Below are 22678 nucleotides of genomic sequence, written 5' to 3' on the forward strand. Positions count from 1 at the left end.
TTTATCCAATACAATGGAAATGGCCTAATGTGGATAGCCTTATTATATACACACCAAACAGTTAGTCCCCCTCCTATAAAAAATATATTTATAATATCGTGTGAGGGAGCGTAGCGACCGAGCGACCGAGCGAAACAAAAATCACATTTTCAAAATGCTTGAGAATTGTTCATCTATAGTGTGCATCAGGGCCTGATGATAAGGGGGGAGGGGGTAGGACTGGTTATCAGGAAATGTGTTTGTGTTACTCTCTCCTGATGCGTTTCTTAAGACTTTGAACGTAAAAGGTATAATAGAACATGGCAGGAGATGGGGTTTTAATATCAATGAAAACCCTTAAAATATTACGAGGGAATGTGGTGCACCATGCAGGGAGAAAAAGTTTTAAGTGAAACCTTACATTTAGAGCACTTTATGAATCTTTACAAATAAAATATATGTATAGGCCTACACCTGCAACATCGTTAAATTACTGAATGGGATATTCATTCAACATTTATAAAGGCTGCAAAAACTGCCCAATGATCACTGCCCTGTAAAACACAAAAGTATATACTATTGTAGAGAGTACAGTCAAATCATTCTACATCTTGCTTTTATCATGGGATATAGGGGGCGATCGCCATGAAAATATTGGGGATGCGGCAAACATATCGATTTGCCCTGCCCAATCATTTTGACAAATTGAAAAATTTTAAAAAATCCATTATGCAAAAATGTGTTTGACAAACATCTGAAACCGCTGTGAATCCATTGAATTTGACATGAAAATACTATTTAACATATAAAACTGTAAATTTTCGGTGAGCTTCAAGTGCAAAATTCTGCATTATAATTTGGCGCGCAAAGCGCGCCGACATATTTTGGACATTGGGTGATTTCAAGTCCGATGTTGACCTTTTGGTGTTGGTGTTAGGTCAATTTTTACACGATTTTAACACCAAACATAACATGAAGATGGTCCCGAAAAGTCACTCACTAGTTGTTGAGATGTCAATAATGTGATCTGGATCAGTTTTACAAAATCTGAATGAGTTTTGGAGCTAGGGGAAGCAATCCAAATTCCAACACTAACACCAACACCAAGGCCAACACCGGACTTGAAATCACCCAATGTCTTTACCCCCTCTCGCCGTCCAAAACATGGATCAGCACTACTGACTCTAAAGTATATGTTCTCAACAAGTTTAGCCTCTATCAGGGAGTATATAATAGCGACAATGACATTTTTTCAAGAAAAATATCCTAAAGAATGACAAAAATTCGGAGCGCCTTTGACAAAAACACGACAGGTTTAGAGTTTAAACTTCAATTTTATGGCATTTTGTGGTGGGTGAAGTATACGTAAGGAGGTTAATTTGGGAAAAAAAGATAGGCAGTATATAGCCTATATGAGATTATTGATTTCCTATATTCACACTTTATAAGAGAGCATTAATGTATTCTTTATTCAGATGATATTTTGCTAGGGAGCGTTTAGCGGCCGAGCGAGAAAATGTTAGAATTTGAATATTAAAAACTTTGATTTTATTTAGAGCACTTATGACGACATGAATGGAATACTGTATTAATCAATTATATAGGCCTTCGCATAAAGGACCTACAAATATACTTTCCTTTGTCATGAGGGAAGCATTTCCTTAACTGTTGTGTGATAAGGCCTACTTGTTATTTTGACTACCAACTGATTGTGTATTTTAGGGGTGGCTTGAGCCATTTTTTTTTGGGGGGGATGGGGGGGGGGCTTCAGTCCCCAAAGCCCCCCCCCCCCAACCGCGCCTGCCAGCTATTTTTGGTGTTGTTGATTTAAAGTCTACTTTACTTCAATGTTATTATCCAGTAGGCATATATATTCTACGCTCAACTATTCCCAAAGTATCCTTTATAAATTACGTGAAATTTTGTCATTGGTAATCATGACTAATTGAGTTATATTTTATTGTATTTTTATCATCCTTTGCTTAACTATTCTAATTATATTTCCTTCATAAGTTGTTATGTTATGTTGAATGTAATAATCAATATAATGATTGTGGGCATTATAACGGCAAGACAAGACAAGATGTTATTTTGTATTATTCAATTTATTTTATTTGAAGAAGCTTTGTTACTATATCGTTTATAGGCATATATATATTGCTGTTATTATTTTAATTACAACAGGACCATGCTTAAATTTTATAAAACATTAATCTGAACATGTTATCAATTTCATCATGTATAAATTCCTCGGCCATGCCAAATTTTTATTTCGGCCTCGAGCTCCGGACGTCAAAGATACCGTAGTACCACTCAGGACGAATCGGGTTCTCGGTGAAGATGGTAATTTGCGTCTTGAACTGATTCGACGTTTAATTTTTACCTTTTAAACTAGATAAGTGAAAATGTTTGGCCTGAGCAGAATCAACCATGGATTCCGTGTGATTTCTGGCATCAAAAGAGCAGTACCTTGTAGGAAGTAAGTATCGTACTCGGCGACATTACCGGCGGTACTGACTGTATTGTCTGCATTCTGTCGTGGTCATTCCGGAGCAGAAGTGCGAATGTGCACGTTATTATATGCAAACAATTAGGCATATCACGATTTCGTGATAGAGCTATTCGAATTGCATTGGAGCTAAACGTATGGGTATGGGTATGTCTACAGCACACTTCCAGAGCTGATCTGAGTAAGTGCTGCTTCAAGAAAGATGGAGGAGAAAAGAAAGAGGAGACTACTAAAGTTAGGGCGTGAAACAGGCCCAAAACGAACAACAACAAGAAAGATGATTGAATAAAAGATCATGATAAATGCACTGGTTATGTGTTTACATGTATCTGTGGACAATGCCATTATTATTGTTATAAATATAGGCCTAGGTAGGCACGCTCACGGAAATTTTCAATTCCAATGAAATTTTACAAAACATACCTCAAAAGGAAGATTAGATGTTCAATAAAACATTTCCTAACTTGGTTTGTTGAAAAACACTCAAAAACATGAAATTCAGATTTTTTACTATTATTGCTGCGTCTATTGCCTTTTGTCGGCTCGGCAAGAGTCGCATCCAGCCAGCGCGCACGTGACTTACCTTACCAACGTTGGGCGGGTCCCGAGCGGGTAGCGTATGCGTGGAGCCATGGCATGGTTACGGCGCGATGGAGCGCCAGGCCTGCAATCCTCATTGGAACAGCGTAGACGCGTCGCGCACATTTACATGCATATTCATGACTAAATATTGTTTTTTTTCCCATGCACGAGGTAAACACAGCTGTTTCTCTTCAAAGGTGTGTTTGATTGGAAATTGACAAGTTCTATTTTTAGTTGTCCAGAGGAGGATTAGGGTGGTGGTGGGAGGGTTCATAAAGGGTGTGCCTAAATAAATCTATCACGAATATGTTTTTTTTTTCATGGGGGGGGGGGGTGCCTAAAACAATCTATCATGAATATTTTTCTTTTTTATGGGGGGAGCATATGATTGGTTCAAAATGGCTGGGGGGTTGTAATTTTTTTCTTGCCATTTTTTTTTTTGGGGGGGGGGGGCGGGGGTCAAGCTTAATTAGTGCCTCCAATTTCTCAGGAAAGTCGTAGGTCCACTTTTGGTTTAAGTTTGTTACTTTCTTGGGCAGGTATTTTTTTTAATTTCTTTATTCTAGCTTTAACTGTCATTTCAAATTATTTTAAATCTAACCCCAATTTTCTTATTTTTTTTGCCTTGAATCAGTCATATGTTGCAGGATTTTTTAAGTTCCCAGCAGGCCCTATTGATCTCTGATCCAGATGGACCTTAGAAAATAACAAGTGAGTGAGAATTATTTATGGTAATGTTACTTAAGATATATCTTTCATATTATAATAATTTTATTAGGTCTACATTTATGATTTATATATAATAGAATAAATAAATAGAATAAATATAAAACTGTCTTACCTTGACTTGGATGTGCAGGAATAATGCTCGGGGGAAAAAGGTCTCGATTCCGGACCACTTGTTGTGGGTTTTGGGGTGAAATTCTTTCTCATGAGGGAGGTGGGGTGTTTGATCAACATCAGTATATTTTTCATTTTTTCATCACCTTGATTCCTGGTACACTCATTTTCTACGATCTGATATGTAGTTCTTCAAATTACTTTTACATTTTGATAAATATTGCTTGTTTGGGGATGGATTAATAAATTGCTGAAATTTAATTTGATTTGTAAGGAAATTTTGCTTGCTTGTCTTTGATGTCTTCTTGGAGAGAACTTCGTCAATTGATGAGGTGCCTTCCATTACACCTTCCTCCAATACATGCTCTCTCACTTCTTCATTTTTCTCTCTGTGTTTACTCTTCTCCTTTTCTGAAAGTCTGCTTCATTTTTCTCTTTTATTGCTTTTGATACATTTGATGAGAGAATTGTATCATGTTTACGTACCCCCTTCCCTTTCTTCATTGCTGAAGTAATTGTTTTCTTTTTCTCTTCTGCAGATTTACCTTCCAACCAATCCCTCGTGTCATTGGAGGAAAACATTACCTTGGCTTCCATCTTTCCTTCTGAAATGTTTGGTGCTCTGTAAGACAGAGTCTGTCTTTGCAAACTGACATTCACCAGACATTTTTGTAGATGATGAACACGAAGCAGCAGCTTCATATTTTGGTCTTTAGTTTGTTTGTAGCTGGAGCAGATGTTCCACCTCTTCTGACATTTTGGCCATGATCTTCCATACCGGTATTAAAAACTAAATAATAACGACCTGGAAGGCAAAATAATGATGCAACCTTGCTGAAAAACCCTCTAAGCAATTGAAAAATAATTATTACAATTCCATAATTATTTAGATTTTAGACCACAGTTAAGTTCATATGAAGAAAAATACCTGAGAACATAAGTGCCATTAAGATAAAAGTCATGACACCTCATGATAAATTACTGGAAGAAAAATTACTCCCCCCCCCCTCCCTTTCCCAGTGCAGTGCAGAAAAAAAAATATGTGCAATAAATGGTGCTGAAATTGTTAGAGTCCATAACACAGAAATCATTTTTACAAGAACAAAACACAAAAAATGGAACGAAAATTAAAACTGAAACACAACAGAACTCTAAATACTGAAAACATAATAGATAATAATCTTATATAGTTCTTTCTTGAATATTTAAATTTCTCAAGCTAGCCATATGCTAGCTGTAATCCTGCATGGAGATATCTTGTCATGTGGCATTAGCCAGATTTGGTAGTTCATGGCTTCATCCTTGACCTGGACTGATGTTCACAAGTGGCCTGGAAATTTTCTCGCCAGGCCCAGACGTGCAGATGATGAGGTGATAATGGGTTCGATTTTGCGTTTTCAGGAATAGATAATGAAACCTGAAGCAAGGAAAAAAATAAAAATAATAATGCAACATAAATGAAATCATAGTCAAAAAGATTTTCAATAAATAGAGAGGGTTTTGAAAATAAAAATACTTATGTTCATAGAGATTTAAAGGGGGAAAAAAAAATCATAAAATAGAGCTGAGCACCCCCCCCCCCCCCACTAATTTTTTTTTTTACAATTTACTAAGTTGACATAAAATACTAAGGGAGTAAAATAATCGATTTCCCCAAGTCTATGATCGAATATTCATAAAAGGAAAAAATAAAAAATCATACCATATCCCAATATCAATTCATGATCTAACAAAAAATATAAACTGAACAATATTAACTGTTAGTGTTTCATGTTAAAGTCTGAGAATGAGCTGTAAAAAAAGTATCATGATTCATAATGAACAGGAAATAATAGATTTGTGCTTTGTTTTGCATCAGTTTCATTTTGATATAACGGAATTTCAAGTTAATGAAATATTAAATTGGTCCATTAGTAACAAAAGAGAAGAAAATAATATTACCCACGTATAAATAAAGTAAGTGCAAATGTGCACACTGAAAGCGATACGCGGGACTGAGCAGGGCAGATGAAGCAGACGCCAAATCCCCCCCGCGAAGTTACATAGCGGGGATCCGGGAAGGCGCTAAATCGCCACAATTTTGCCTGCAACAGGCCTGTGCATCACGCTGAGTCGCTTTCATCCGCTAAGTTCATCCCACGTAATTTCGGTATTAAATCAAAGCTTAGAATTTCATCTTCATCATGAATCATGATGCATCAGTGTGCAAGTAATATAATTATTCCTAAAACTACCAAATTCTACGATATCTGGCAAATTTGTAATTACAAGTGATTTTCCAGGCCTCTCGATCGTTCTTCGTTGATTCGCTGGAAGTGCCGATGACTCAGAAGGTAAGTCCATACGTCACACAGCCATATGATGTCTAAACCATATCGCTGGCTTTGATACAATACATGTATGAGTGTATTGAAGAATGCCATGCCATGGCTCTTGAGCTCCATTTCGCTTCGTCACGCTGCCGCCGCCGGTCGCAATTTTTGTACAGCGAAACGGAGCTTGCGAAAAGCGCCCTCTTGTGATGCGTGAGCGTGCCTAGCCTAGGGCAATAATAGTACAACAATAAAAAAAAAAAAAAAGAGTTGATCGACCTTGCTCGAGTCTATGTTGGCCGCTGGCCACCGCATGAAATTTTTCATGATTTTCAAAAATTGTCTAAAAAATATCAAAAAGTGATCACTGATGTTTCTCGTCCGCGCCCATACCCCTTCTTGATTGCCGCATTAATTTTCTTGATATTTACCATTTTTATGACCGCTGAAAAGTGAAAAAAATACAATTGATTGACGAGCGATTTCCTATCATCTGCTCTGGGAGTGGGATCACTCTCGCAACTGCCTAAGAGTAAAACAAATACCAAGTCCGATATCGCCATGACTGCGAAAAAGAAAAAAAATCTGGTTTGGTTTTGAAGATACGATCCCAAAATAAATTACCAGTAGCAAGAAAATAAAGTTTGCAAACTGGAAAAACAAGATCACAGATTTCTTCATTTTTAGTGCACTTTCGGGGACCCTGCTTTCTGAATCTGAACTTATTTGTTGCGTGCTTTGAAAATATGGCAAAGAATGAAAGATAACGCAATTTTAAGGACGTAATTTGTATTTTAGCTGGGATTTTTGTGAGTGATACTGATAGCACCCATGGGTACATTGCAAAAAGTTTATGGCTATTTTGTTAAAATTAGAAATATATACCTATTTAAAATGAAATAAGCTTTGGATCTGAAACTTGCCAAACGATATGAAGCCAATTTCATTTCCTCTCTGTCTTTCTGGTACTTTATATCGATGATTTTTCTTAAAGTCGAAGCAGGCATGGAGCTAATTCGCTGGTTTTCTCTATCAGCTGTCCTGCTGGTTGCGTTCTAGGGCAAGTCCAAGAATTCGCGCGCGTTACGTATGGGACATTTCAGAGGCTTTAATGACCTGAAAAATAGTGTTAAATGACTTTGCTTAGATTGAATACCCTCATAATGGTAGACATCTACATGTAGGAGAAGAATGATAATGCAAAAAATGGTGACATATGACCTTGACCTTGAACTTTTAGAGAGAAAAGATGTGCCGTTACGTATGGGATGCAGAAAAAAGACAATTTTTAGAACATTTTTTTTCATGTTGAGAATTCTCTGAAAGTATTTCATTTGATAACTTGTAACTTAGTGTGATAGAACTCACAACACTCTAGTATATCTAAGGCAAGTTTCATGTCATAAGCCAAAACCCTCGAATAACAGACTCTAATTAAACCAACTAATGACATGTTACGTATGGGACATTTTGTCCCCATAGAGAACGTACACAATTTTCCCCATAATTTCAAAAATTAAAATGATTTAAAATATTAAAATAACAAAAGAGTTTTTTTCTTTTAAATTGTTCTATTGAGACATATTTGATATGACTGAAAAGGAAATTAGCCATTTCAACAATATTTTTTCTTGTTTTTCATGGTTTCATGAATTTCTTATGTATTTCTAGTGTTTTTTATTTTTTTCATATTTTTCCATTTCAACAATTTTTTCGCTTCGATTGTTTTCATTGATCAGTATTCATAACAAATCGGTCTTTAAAAACTGAAGAAAAGGTAAATAATCACTTTTTAGAGCACTCTTGAAATTTGTTATTCTCCATTCACTTTGTACACAAATCTCCCCATTGACATTGTGTGTAAATGTCCCATACGTAACATGTTGTCCCATACGTAACAATTTTTTAATTAACTTTTAATTAAAAAGTAAACTACATTTTTGAAACTTTTTGTGGTATAACATTTTCATAATTAATAAATTAGAACTTCCCAGAGATGCAACAATACAAGTATTGTATTATGAGAAATAACTTTAAAAAACATCCTCAATATGTTACGTATGGGACATTCCATCCTTGGACAAGACCTAATTTGCATATTTAATTAGATGACCCCACTTTTTTCCCCCAAAAGTAATAAGATGTTAGGGGGTCCATGTCCCACCTATGACTAAATCTCACAAGTTTTGTTTTGATTTTCTATGAGTTTTTATAATTGTCCCATACGTAACGCCCATTTTACCAATTATGCAAATTAGGTGCCCCAAATTAGCATAAATATGCATATTATCAAATTTTTCTAAATGAAATTTTAAAATTCAACATTTGGGCTTACTTAACCCACCAAAGATAACTTCATGAATTAAAGATGAAATTTTGCCTTCTAGGGTGACCTTTTCTTGGACTTGCCCTCTAGGCGCTCCGCATTTTTTTTCGCTGTTCAGCGTTATTTTATGATGTAGCGCCATCAGCGATTATATGTGAGATGCAACCTGTTGATTTTTTTGGTACAATTTCCTATTATGCGCCGACGACTTGAATCTAGACTGTTCGATAGGAAAAATTCGCATTTCGATTGTTGTTTGCGTAATTTCCACCGCAGTATTAAGGATCGGACGGAGTGTCTTGGCTGAGATTTGGAGGTAAGCGTTTAAAATCCCTTTTTATAAATACGTTCGAGCACATTTTTAAAATTGAATTAAATGATAAGATTTAGATGAATAAATTTAGTATATTGTGAAGATTTTGGCGTGTTTCATTCTCTCACATTCGTGTGATGAATGAAAACGTCAAAATTCATTATGAAACGACATGAGTTGTGCGAGGTAAGTACAACTAACCTCGCATGCTTGTGTGAGTGACTGATACTGATAGCGCTGTTGATGTGATCAGTTTGTGTTGCGGTGATTGACTACATGTATGCTTGTACTGTTGGGTGTGTTGCGCTGATGTTGTGATTGACTGCGCTGGCGCGACATTACCTCAAGTGATGTTTGTGTAGGCTCCACTCCACTACCGTTACACTACGCTACACCTACCCGAACCCGTCCCTCAAAGTACATAACTCGCTCTGACACTTCGAGTTACAAAGGTGTCACTTTATGTGGAGAAAACATAAAACTCCTGCAACCAAATGACCAAATGACCATACGATTGGTAAAAACAAGTATTATTTAGGGGCTTAATACTTTTTATTCTAATTTCATCCTCCGATCAGTATAGAGCCAGTACCCAGTTTCCTCACAAGTAATAATTCACTGTTAATTTCAAAACATCCCAAATGCAAATTGCACATACGCGGGGATAGCAGCACAAGATCATGAATATTCATGAGTATTCCTAGATCGGGGATCATTTCGCTATTGCGATCCGTTACAGCTATTCATCATATACAAGTAACTTGGCTCTTTTAGTAAATTGTATTCTTTTAATTTTTTTTTCTAAATTAAAAATAGAGATTGAAATATGACAATTTTCGTGCTGTTTTACTTTCCACCAATAGAGGGCATACACAAAAATATGCAAAAAATTCAAGATTTTGAGGGCTCTGGTGAATAAAAAAAAATGATCCTCAGGTTACTAATGAAAAAATTAATTGCAACTGTATGGAAATTAGTATATTGGTTAGAATTTGAAGTGATATTTTAATGAAATTTTTAAGTGTGTGCTCTGTACTGCATTGGCATACCATAGATCTACGTGTAGATTCCCCACAGGCATGGTGGTTGCAGTGAACTGTAACCAAGTAACATGTCCAGTTATTTGGTCACTGCCCACTCATCCAATGTAACGTTAAATTATTACCTTGACTTGTCCTCTGTTAGGACTTCCAGGTCTTGTGTGGTTAAATAAGGTTGACAATGTTTGGCTTCAGGATAATTTCTCAATTATTTTACACTGTCAGCAATGCCAATGGTCAGTTTCGAACACATTTATTGCCAACCCCCTAAAATGGTGAATTATATATCAAATTAAAGCAGAAAATACGTGTGAGAAGAACTTGGTGGTGTAGTGGGGACTGATGTGATGAAAGTCAATTAATTGATAGTTTAAGAGTTCTCTATCTAAATGCTTGGAACATGGAAATACCAGGCGCAAAACTGGTGATTTTTGTCTCGCCTGCATAGCAGAGCGAGACTATAGGCGCCGCTTTTCCGACGGCGACGGCGGCGGCGGCGGCGTCAACATCAAATCTTAACCTAAGGTTAAGTTTTTGAAATGACATCATAACTTAGAAAGTATATGGACCTAGTTCATGAAACTTGGACATAAGGTCAATCAAGTATTACTTAACATCCTGCCTGAGTTTCAGGTCACATGACCAAGGTCAAAGGTCATTAAGGGTCAATGAACTTAGACCATGTTGGGAATTTTTTTTTCAAAATCTTAACCGAAGGTTAAGTTTTTGAAATGACATCATGACTTAGAAAATTTATGGATCTAGTTCATGAAACTCAGACATAAGGTTAATCAAGTATTAGTGAACATCCTGCCTGAGTTTCAGGTCACATGACCAAGGTCAAAGGTCATTTAGGGTCAATGAATTTTGGCCAAGTTGGGGGTATTTGTTGAATTACCATCATAACTTTGAAAATTTATGGATCTAGTTCATAAAACTTGGACATAAGAGTAATCAAGTATCACTGAACATCCTGTACGAGTTTCAGGTCACATGACCATGGTCAAAGGTCATTAAAGGTCAATAAACTTCGGCCATGTTGGGGGTATTTGTTGAATTACCATCCTAACTATGAAAGTTTATGGATCTAGTTCATAAAACTTGGGATACAAGAGTAATCAAGTATCACTGAACATCCCCTGTGAGTTTCAGGTCACAAAACCAAGGTCAAAGGTCAGTTAAGGTCAATAAACTTAGGCCATGTTGGGGTAATTGTTGAATTGCCATCATAACTTTGAAAGTTTATGGATAGAGTGAATGAAATGTGGACATGGGTGTAGTTGACAAGTCTTAAGTCACCGTTCAAATGTCATTTATGGTCAATGAATGTGGTATTATGTCATTATATGAATGGTGTTTTTGTGAATGATTATTTTATAGTAGTTTTCAAAGTTAGCACTGCTGATATATTAAATCGCGTAATGCAGGCGAGACTGCCAGAGGCGTTTCACTTGTTTAATGACGTCATTCCTGGTTCAATGCTACCCTGTGTGGGAATCGACAATGCGTGCATTGCAGTAGGCAGTGCAATTTTTCACTGACTGTCATGATTTACATACATGTACATGTAGTAGTCTAACTCAAGTGATGTTCGTGTAGGCTCCACTCCACTTCACTACCGCTACACCTACCCGAACATGAAGGTGGTGAACTCGCCCTGATACTCCGAGTGACAAAGGTGGGATTTTATGGTGGAAAATTATAAAATTCATGCAAAAACACAAGCTTTAAAAACATTTCACAAAGTTTCACTTCTTTTCCATGCTTCTGTCAGTCTCAAAATTGGTGATTTAGAAGCAGTAACATTTTCCTCACACTTATTAATTCACTGCCAATTCCAAAACATCGCAAACACAAACTGCGCATGCGCGGAAATCGCAGCTCAATTCATGAATAATACTGTGAGATCCTTTCGCAATTGCATCAGATTTTGCACGCAAATGGAGCTTGATGTGGGAGAGCAAATCACGTCTCTCGCACATGCATGTATACACGTCATCAAATTCAAGTCTTTCAGAGACGAATTCGAGGCATATTTCGGAGAGGCACTTTTTAGTGCGTGATTTCTGCCCTACATATTTTTTCTATTTTTTCAAATGATATAATGATAATATCCACATTATACCTTTCCATCGATATATAATAAACCATATTCATAATCTATATATTTCTCCTTTAATCAGATTCAGACTAACTCTACTTTCCAAAAATTATGCTCAAATTACAGTTTTGGAAGGCAGTGGTGAATAAAAAAAATGATCCCCTTAAAGGACAAGTCTACCGCAACAAAAAGTTGATTTGAATAAAAAGAGAAAAATCCAACAAGCATAACAATGGAAGTTTCGCTTAATTTCACAAAACATTTATATGCACATCCTGGTCGATATGCAAATGAGGAGACCGATGTTGTCATCCACTCACTATTTCTTTTGTATTTTATTATATGAAATATTCTAATTTTCTCCTCATTGTCAAGGGAAAAGACAATTAATTCCTCCCTGAACATGTGGAATTAGCATTGTTTAATACTATTTGGTCCAGTCAAGTTGGTCCTTATTGTCAAATGTGTAAAAAATGAAATATTGTATAATTCAAACAATAAAAAACAAAAGAAATAGTGAGTGATGGACATCATCGACTGTCCCATTTGCATGTCACTGAGTTGTGCATATCTGTTTTGTGAAAAATAAGCGAAACTTCAAAATGCCATAACTTTTTTATTTTACATACGATTTTGATGAAATTTTCAGCATTATGTTTGTTTGATCTTTCCCTATTCATTCAAATCAACATTTTTCTTGGGTAGTCTTGACCTTTAATAGTAGAAAAAAAGTACCATAATTAACTTTATGGAACTGCGTAGACTCGAGGCCTGAGTCATTACGATTATTTTGAAAAACTTTATTGATAAACAGGCATTTACGGTTAACCGGTGGGGTAAAAAAAATAAACAAGATAAAACAAAAAACCTTAACCAAAATATGATGACATTTTTGTCTCGCCTGCATAGCAGAGCGAGACTATAGGCGCCGCTTTTCCGACGGCGGCGGCGGCGTCAACATCAAATCTTAACCTAAGGTTAAGTTTTTGAAATGACATCATAACTTAGAAAGTATATGGACCTAGTTCATGAAACTTGGACATAAGGTTAATCAAGTATTACTGAACATCCTACCTGAGTTTCAGGTCACGTGACCAAGGTCAAAGGTCATTTAGGGTCAATGAACTTTGGTCAAGTTGGTTTTTTTTTGTTGAATTACTATCATAACTTTGAAAATTTATGGATCTAGTTCATGAAACTTGGACATAAGGTTAATCAAGTATGAGTGATCATCCTGCCTGAGTTTCAGGTCACATGACCAAGGTCAAAGGTCATTTGGGGTCAATGAACTTTGGCCAGGTTGGGGTTATTTGTTGAATTACCATCATAACTTTGAAAGTTTATGGATAGAGTGAATGAAATGTGGACATGGGTGTAGTTGACAAGTCTTAAGTCACCGTTCAAATGTCATTTATGGTCAATGAACGTGGTATTATATCATTATATGAATGGTGTTTTTGTGAATGATTATTTTATTGTAGTTTTCAAAGTTAGCACTGCTGCTATATTAAATTGCGTAATGCAGGCGAGACTGCCAGAGGCGTTCCACTTGTTGTATTTTGCATCTTTAAATCCATGGAATAGCCATTCATCTTCCAAATTTCCTTGATATTTGATTTAGTTGGAAACTATCAAGAAAATTAATAATATTAATCTCTTTCTTGATTCTAATAAAACATTTTATGATATTACAAAAAAAAAGTTGCTATAAAATTCCACATTTTACCCTAATCTTTTCCTGAGATTCTGGAAGAGTGCTGTGGATCCCAGCAGTCAGGCTTCCAGTTATGTGCCATTTCCATTTGTCTCAAAGATTTGTCTGCTCACTGCTCAGTGTCATTTTGCATCTTTAAATCCATGAAATCGCCATCTATTTTCCATATTTCCTGTAAATCATCAAGAAAATGAAAAATATTTACCTCTTTCTTGACTCTGAAAATCATTTTATGTTACACTTGGTCTATATTTGCAGCTCTGCTGTGTTTGATTGGATAATGTTGAAAGCATAATATACTTTCTATTTGTTATTTACTCAGTGGCAGTGCTGTCTACCGTGGTGCTACAGCGCCCTCTAGGACTAGACAGATTCAGGGAATGGCCGTCGTCTCAGCCATGTGGTTCTGGATACTATGGAGATTCTACCATGAGCCTGGCGATGTATTTGTAAGTGTTTAAAGAATTTTGTGACAATTCCAATATTCCTTAATCTAATCCAAACCAAAATATGAAAAAATCATGAAATATGCATTTACAGATAATCGAAACTAATCTGTTTGAAAAAAATAAATACATACATGTATTATGATGTACATGTATGTTTGAAGAAAAAAAATGACAAGAAATCAGTCTGTTACTGCAGTACATGTATTGTATTAGGAAATATACTAGCGTATATTATAAAGCAAGAAATGCCCCTGGCCCCCTTCAGAATTAGATGTAGGGGAATTTCAAGGACTGCAAGATAGTTGAGGTGGGTATTGCCTTCAGTCGTATGCCTGCGGGTATAGACTTTGTCAAACTTTACTTATAAAAAAACAACAACACTACAACGTGATACAATACATTACGACCTGTGCACCTGCCATGTTCCTCTTTTCATTTGCACTTTTTATTTGCACCTCCCTTATCTCCCTCATTCTTTCCTTTGCCACTTTTCCCTCCCTATTATGATTTTGTAAGTATTTTTTGTGTGTGTTACCACTGTAATTATTATTATTTGAATTACTTTCTCTTATTTTTGTTGTCGCTTATTCGTTTTATTTTGATATTTGTGGATTACTTGTTTTAAGTTTGTCTTCTGTGTCCGTCTCGATTTTTGTATAGAGTTGTATATATAGTTTGTTTATAATTAGTATTGAAACTAAGTTTAGGGGCTTGCCTTCTCTACAAGCTTTTGCTTTTCTTGGCAAGTCCCTCCATTCATTTCTTGTTTCTTTTCATTGATAATATTACTGCAACAAATTGTAGTTTTGTTTAATTTATATTCAACATTTGTTACGAAATTTCATTGATTTGTCTGTATTATCGATTATATTGAATATGTATTGTTACTTTGATTATATTTTTAAAAATTGTTGAACGGAAATAAAATCTAAATCTAAATCTAAATCTAAAATCTAGACTGGATGGTGCGCTACCCGCAATAGTTACAACATAATGATAAATTTAACATTGTTGTAACTCTTTATGATCCTTTCCTTTAATATTTTTGTACATCTAAATGCATAATTCACGTCACATTTTCAATCACTGAATTAACAGGCTTCAGATTATATTAAAAATTGTTTGACGCTGTATACACCAACTAGAGAGCACGTCAGCCGGTGACCCTCTTCGTCTCACATATTCATTAACTCGTACATTATCCAGTGATAGAACTTTTACTGTGTCAACTTCAAAATACTGGAATGATTTGCCTCTTATAATAAGACATTCTCCATCAATAGAAATTTTCAAAAACTCAGTAAAAACCCATCTCTTTCGTAGTTTGTAGTTTCATAGTTTTAGCATTATATTATTTATTTTGAGTATTTTCATCGTAAGCACTTTGGGCCTTACGGGAAAAGTGCTGTATAAGTAATAATAATGATAATCAATGCTTGTTTGATTTTTCTTTTTATTTCAGGGTCATTTTGAGTACCCAGATCCTTCCAAATGGACAGATGCAGAATTGGGAATTCCCCCTGATGATGAGGATTGATGCTTGTTTTGCAACAACTTAGAATTTGTAGGTAAATTGTGTGACACTAGTGGGCAGTCGGAATGGGATGTTTGTTTCAATTTCATGAAGTCATTTTCAATATATAGATCTCCTTTTGCTCATTTATGTGGAAAGCTTATACTAATCAGTCCGGGGGGGGGGGGGAGGGGGTCATAATGGCCACCTGAACATTTCTCATGGTAAATCCCCAACGTTGAGAAGTTTGCAACTTTAAGACCACATTTGCAATCCCCAGATCGGGGTCCCAAAGTCATGCATTTCTTTATAATTGTGTGTCAAAAAAATTGCGAAAATAATGTGTTTCATTTGCGAATCCATTGTAAATTCTGTATCTTACCATAATTCATATATCTTTATCATTACTTTTAACTTTTATTGATTAAAATAAGTCAAGTCCATGTTCATGACAAGAAACATTTTCAAAGGCTCCAAAGAATAAACATGTTTTTTATCATCATTAAATGGGGAGAAAAAAGGCTAATGAAGACTTCATACTCATGAGATGCCTAATAAACGCTATTTTTAACTCTTCAGTTGGGCAAATATATTTGAAATAAATTTATTGCCATGTACCTGGGAACATACCATTGACCAATCAAGTCTCTCCAACTCCACTTAAAGGGAGTACTCCAGGCTGAAAATAATTATATCTGAATGAATCTTAGAGTAAAATTCACTGAGCAAAGTGTGTAAAAGATCATCAACATCTGATGACAAATAATGAAGTTATTTAATTTGAGAGTTTAGCAATATTTTGTGAAAACAATAGTTTTAAGTATATTAGATGGGCTAATGCTAATGATTTCACTTCCCCACTTTACTTTTTGTTATTTTATTATATTTTTTGGCTAAACTGAAATCATATTCGTTTTCATACATGTGTGTAATTAATGTCACGGTTATAAATAATTTGCAGGAATGGATTTCTGATGCATTAAATCAATTTTCAATCCATTCTTTTAGTTCTTGGCAAGCAAAATTTGAATAAACATGATTGCATATGATAAACACCAAGAGCAAGTGGGGATATGACATCATCAGTTTGCTCATTGAATATTCATGAAGACATGCATAAAACTATTTCACCAAACTAATACAATCTTTTAAATGTCATAACTTAGTTATTTCCTTGTCAGATTTTGAAGTTTTTAGTGTTTTGTTTGATTTTTCTTTATCTGTTCAAATCATATGATTTTCAGCCTAGAGTACCCCTTTAATAATAGATGTATCATGTACATGTATGAGTAGAGTGGTCATGAAAGACAACTCGTTTCTTTGCTTGTACCATATTGCTAGCAAATAAGCAACCCATATGCACATAAAAGGCCCATGCTGCTGGCTTTGCTTGACAGCTCTTTGTGTAGACTTTCTGCATCAGATCTGTTTTACTTTCTATATTCAGTTTTGAATCCACAAAAGTATTACAGGACCAAAGTAATTGATTAGGTAATGAAAGTAGGGCAAACAAAGATTCTGATGACCATCCTTGTTCTATTTTATTTTCTTTCATTTCAGTACGTGTATATAGCTGGAAGCTTTATATTGATCGAATTAAAGAGGACACGCGTAAGAGCTGGTACCTGAAGATGACTACTAGAGACATTTCCCTGACCCTTCATCATCTGCCTTCGTCAATAAGCGGACATGATCTTCTTCAAAGAGAAGTAAAAAAAGAAAATGGTGGACTCTGCTTAGGTCAACTCTCCACCTAAGTTACATAGTCATCAAAGTTGAAGTGTTTTTCCAGACCTGAATATGCAGATATGCGTCATTCATGTGAATCATCTAAGTCAACATTTTGTTAACTTTGATAGATATCTGTGATCGCAAAATATTTGACTTAGATAGTTTCATCAGTAGATAATTTTAATACCTGATTATAAGTGTTTCATAAATAATAACAATATAGTAAAGTGGTGTCTTATCGAGTGCACACACCGTCCAGAGATGCTCATGGTGATAGCCCAGCAACAGTTCCTTTAGATATAAATATATATATACAAACAACAAAAGGTAAACAAAGTCAACAAAGAGATCTTAACAAATACAACCGGGTATTTAATTTTAAAAAGAACAGTTTTGCATCACCCACTGGAATTCCTAGCTACATCCTGGTGAGGCCTGGAGCCCTCCTACATGCTGCTCCACTCACCGACAATTTAAGGGGCAAACCTGCGCGTAAATTACGCATGGACCTATCCACGGAGGATAATCTATCGTTACTGAGGGTGCTGTGACAATGCTCAGCACCCCCAGTAACAATAGAACAATCCTCCGTGGATAGGTCCATGAAGTTACGTTGGGCTTTACAAATGACTGGTGATGCCTTTTTGGGGTAATTATGCGCACCAAATTTCCATTGGTGTGGATTTAGCTCGTAAAGTCACTCAACCTAGAAACAGTTTTATGAAACGCCCACATATTGCTCACTTTATTTGAAGTCTTGTGGTAGACAAGAATATCAATATATGGGACCATGCTTCATATATTTGTATTCTGCATGTGTAAGCCTTCTAAAGTGAAATAAATGCCTATGTCAAAGGTCAGATTATGCAATACTTGTGTTATCAACTTTCTTTATAGTCAAAATCCTCTGAAGTCATGCCGATTTCTGTGTTTGTAAGAGGTTTGACTAAGGCAAAGTTACCTATGTTTCGATATGACCTCTTAGTATACTGTATTAAGATGTATACCTTTGACAGTCAACGTTAAGATGCATACCTTTGATAGGTATATTTTTAAAGGTCAAAGTTCACAAATATCTATTATATGCAAAGGTTTTATCTCTAGACAAGGGAACTAAATGAATGTTGGCTCATATTAAACTGAGATACAATCTTAAATTTCCTTTCATGGCAATAAGAAACTGAAAGCAAAAAATCAAAATTTAATTTTTTATACTTTCCTGATCTCACACTGAGCTGTACAGAGTGATATAATTTTCAGCCCAAAAAGCAATTGCTAAAAAGTGGTATTGAATGCTGGGTAATCTTGGCTGTTGTCTGTATATCAGGTTGTGCGAATCGTTGGTAATACTGCCAGTAGTAGTAACTGCCATGGAATCCTTAATTTTGATTTGCTATTGGTAGTTACTACGTATTTAACAGAGTTCATGCAAATGCACCCTGGGTTTGATGCTTGAATATAATGGGCTTTGGCATATCAGTTTTCACATGTGTCCTCGCAATAAATTATTTTGGATGTCACTCAAGAGCTTAGAATGGTGTTTTATTTATTGACTCTACCAGAGGCTGATTGAATGAACGGGTCCTTGCATGGATTGTTTTTCATGTCACTAATTTATTATGTACTGAATGAGGTATATTTTTAAAAGTTACGACAAATTATGAAAATTATTGTGCTCACTTTAAATTGATTTTCAGATAATTGCATCAGATATTACATAATTGATAAACAGGTGTTTTGTTCACTTAAATGGATGAATAAGATATGTTTGCAGATGATTTAATTGAAATTTGTCTCAATCAATATAAATCACTAACAAGAGACATGAAAGACATTCGTTACAAGGACCTATCCATTTTTGGCCCTACTTTGGATACTGTGGAACTTTACTAGTATAATGAGACATTGGGGACGTTTGTGAAAGGGTTTTTTTTCTTGGGGGAGGGGGCTCGTAATCAGCTTTTTTCTCCTCAAATTAGCAACAATAATTTTTGATCCCATGACACACATACAAAAGCTAATTTCCGATTGGCATCTATTGGTGAATCATTGGTTAGCTGTACATGTAGTTTGTTATATACATTATGGCCCGTATTCTGAAGTCAGGTTTAACTTAGACCATGGTCTAAGTCTCTGCTAAAATTATGGGGAGCCAAAATTCTGTTCATTGTATATTTCTTATGTTTACTATTTTGTTTCTTTCGCTTTCGTAATGATGAAAAATACTTCAGTTATCATTCCCAGACAATTTGGGTGTCATATGAGTTAATAAATTGAATGACTTGTGTACTGTTAGGGATTTGTGTTCTAATTTTAAACCATGGTTTAATTTAAACCTGAGTTCAGAATACAGGCCTATATCTTCAGGTTATTCATCCGTCTGTCCTGTTGTTGTTCCTGTGAAAAGTTATAAACTAAGAACATTATTTTACAGATCAACTTGTCCAAACATACATTTAGATTTTATAGAGTCAGAGGTCTCTTTACGGTTTCATGACATTTGCTCTGGCGAAAATTGCTCCGCTTGACACTATACCCTACCCTAATCCTAACATAAAACCCTAATCCTTACCCTACATCTTAGATGAAATTAATCCCGGAGCAATTGTCGCAGGAGCAAATGTGTCACCTTTTATACAATCTGAAAATATCTAGTTTTCGGTATAACTGCAGAACCATTTGAAGAAACAATTTCAAACTCGGCTCGTGAAATAATATTAATAACGGTATATTTACGCAGGTTAGTCACTTCAGTTCCCAAAACTGTTCTTCCAGCGGGCCCTGCTATTATTTTTACAGTGGTACTAAAAGTTAGTGAACCCCACAAAAAGGAACATATCTAAAGTGTTCAGGTTCTGCCATGTTTTAGATATGATACATGTGAAGTCAGGTGATCTAATATTACATTCAATAAAGATTGTTTCTCTGGGCTTACCGAACACGTGTTTTGTTGTCTACATTCAACACTAAAGCATTTTGAAGTGAGGTTCACTAACTTTTGAGGACAACTGTTTGCATGCATATTCAAGTGCATGAGGATAATCTGATCAGATTTCTAGGCCACAATTTCAAACATCTTAGATCACAGGTTTTTACATGAAAATATCTTGTTAAAGAGTTATGCACCCCAGGCTGAAAATAATATGATTTTAACAGATAAAGACAAATCAGACCAACAAAAAACAGAAGATTTCCTCAAAATTTGACAAGGAATGGCAAACTTCTAACATTAACGATTTGCATTATTTTGGTGAAATATTCTATGCGTGTCTTCATGAATTTTCAACCAGCAAATGATGTCATATTCCCACTTGTATTTTTATTTTATTACATGAAATTCTGTTTAAATCAAATTTTCATGAACTAGACATAAAATACACACATTTCTGAAAATGTTAAACACTGGCACAATATTGTTCCCAATGTTTTTCTAGCTATAATTATCCAACGTTCTAAAATCATTCCAATATTTTCCAAACATTCCAAAAAATAATATGCCTAATTGGTTACAAGGAAAAGTACATCTTAACAGCTCTTATCACCTAACCCATATGCCATATCATTCTCCAATTCTACATACTAATCTTATCATCCTACATCATAATATATCCATCGATTCTGTTCATATTTAGGACTATTTTGGATCCTTGAAAAATATGGTTAGCAAAAATCTACCCTTGTTAACTTTAAAACAAACAAAAAAAATTCCCACACAATTTGTTTTTATTATAAACGGCATGGTAATCAAGCCACATTCTTTTTCAAAACTTCTCACGGTGGAATTCATGCAGAAAAATAATCACGTTATCCTCCCCATTTTTTTTTTACTGTTGTAATGAATATTCGCTGACACAATTGCTACTGTCTTAATATCTCAGTGGAGCGGGCATAACGTTAGAGTTAGGATTGCATAGGCGGGGGGGGGGGGGGGGGGGTCCTGTCCCCCCCTAAATTTGAGGTGGGGGACAGACCCCCTAATTTTTTTGTTGATAACCCTTAAAAAATTTTTGGGTGGTCCCCCCCTAAAATTTTAGTTGATAACTTTTTTCTCCTGCGTCCCCTCATAAATTCAGGTGGACCCCCCCTAAATTTTTTTTTTTCAATTTTTTTACCTGTGTCCATCCCACAATTTCAGGTGGACACCGCCTAATTTTTTGGCTTCCGCCGCCAATGTAGGTTTGTAATTGATTAAGGGGTTCAGAATAACGCAATGACAAGTATTAGATATTATGTTTGCTTTAAAGTGCAGATTTTTTTATTGGAGCAAGTGCAAACTGATTGGGCCAAATTCATCATGGTACAACCATGGACAATGTCGACATCGCTTATTTTATCGCGTACACTTAGAAAATGGTGGTAAAATCTAAGTTTGAATGAAACTTGGTACACCTTTGCGAATTCGGGCCAGTCTGTGCGAATCCAGTTATGCCAGGCACGCCGCAATGAACTCATTGTCCAGATCCAACGTTCTATCAATGTTACTCCAAGGTCGTACTGCCAACGAAATAATATTACCAATTTTGTGTCACTGTTGATTTTCCAACAAGCTTCCAGTCAACTTTTTTTTTCTTAAAGTTTTGCCATCGTCATCTGACAACCTACAGTACTTTCCAATCAAGCTATAATGTCATTGTTTGTCAAGCAGTTACCAATGTTGTGCTGCTGTCGTAATCTTCCATCCTACCAGTTCGCAACCTTGCCAACATTGCAGTCATTTGGGTGTCCACCAACTTTTCATCAAACCAGTTTCCAACCTTTTCCCATCGTTATCGTCCATCAATCTTTTAACATTACATAACAGTTTCCAACCTTACAAACAACCAGACATGTGATAGTCCAGCAACTCTCTTTGAAACCGGTTCAAACACTGCGCCGCCCATCGTCATTAATTTGTCCACCAACTTTCCATCCTACCAGTTCGCAATCTTGAGAACATTGTATGTTGGTTGTCCGAAGCCAGTTTCCAATTGTCCATCAATATTTTTTAACATGCAGTTTTTCCAACCTTGCAAACGACCTGACCTATTATTGGTTGTCCAGCAACTCCAGTTCGAACGTTGCGCCGCACATCGTCACATGTCCACCAACTTTTCATCCTACCAGTTTCCATCAATTGCCAATATCGCATTATTGTGGTTTGTTTACTGTTCATAAGACCAGTTTTCAAAATTGGTCAAAATTTAACATAATAATGTCCATCAATTGCCAATATCGCATTATTGTGGTTTGTTTACTGTTCATAAGACCAGTTTCCAAAATTGGTCAAAAT

The 22678-nt window shown here is 35.7% G+C and overlaps 1 protein-coding gene across 2 annotated transcripts; it reads left to right on the forward strand.

Annotated features, from left to right (window-relative positions):
• Positions 1 to 2259: 2259 nt before the first annotated feature.
• On the forward strand, positions 2260 to 18934 carry LOC135157823 (NADH dehydrogenase [ubiquinone] 1 beta subcomplex subunit 2, mitochondrial-like). Of its 2 annotated transcripts, none has more exons than XM_064114781.1 (4): positions 2260 to 2458; positions 14039 to 14165; positions 15628 to 15733; positions 17239 to 18934. In XM_064114781.1, the coding sequence occupies exons 1-3, from the start codon at positions 2385 to 2387 to the stop codon at positions 15700 to 15702; spliced, it is 276 nt and encodes a 91-aa protein (XP_063970851.1). In that variant the 5' UTR covers positions 2260 to 2384; the 3' UTR covers positions 15703 to 15733; positions 17239 to 18934. The 2 variants fall into 2 exon arrangements, with proteins under 2 accessions (XP_063970851.1, XP_063970852.1); XM_064114782.1 differs by having other exon boundaries at positions 2277 to 2458; positions 15628 to 15729.
• The last annotated feature ends 3744 nt before the right edge of the window (positions 18935 to 22678 follow it).

This window comes from Lytechinus pictus, unplaced genomic scaffold, assembly GCF_037042905.1.
Source record: "Lytechinus pictus isolate F3 Inbred unplaced genomic scaffold, Lp3.0 scaffold_20, whole genome shotgun sequence".
NCBI lineage: Eukaryota > Metazoa > Echinodermata > Echinoidea > Temnopleuroida > Toxopneustidae > Lytechinus > Lytechinus pictus.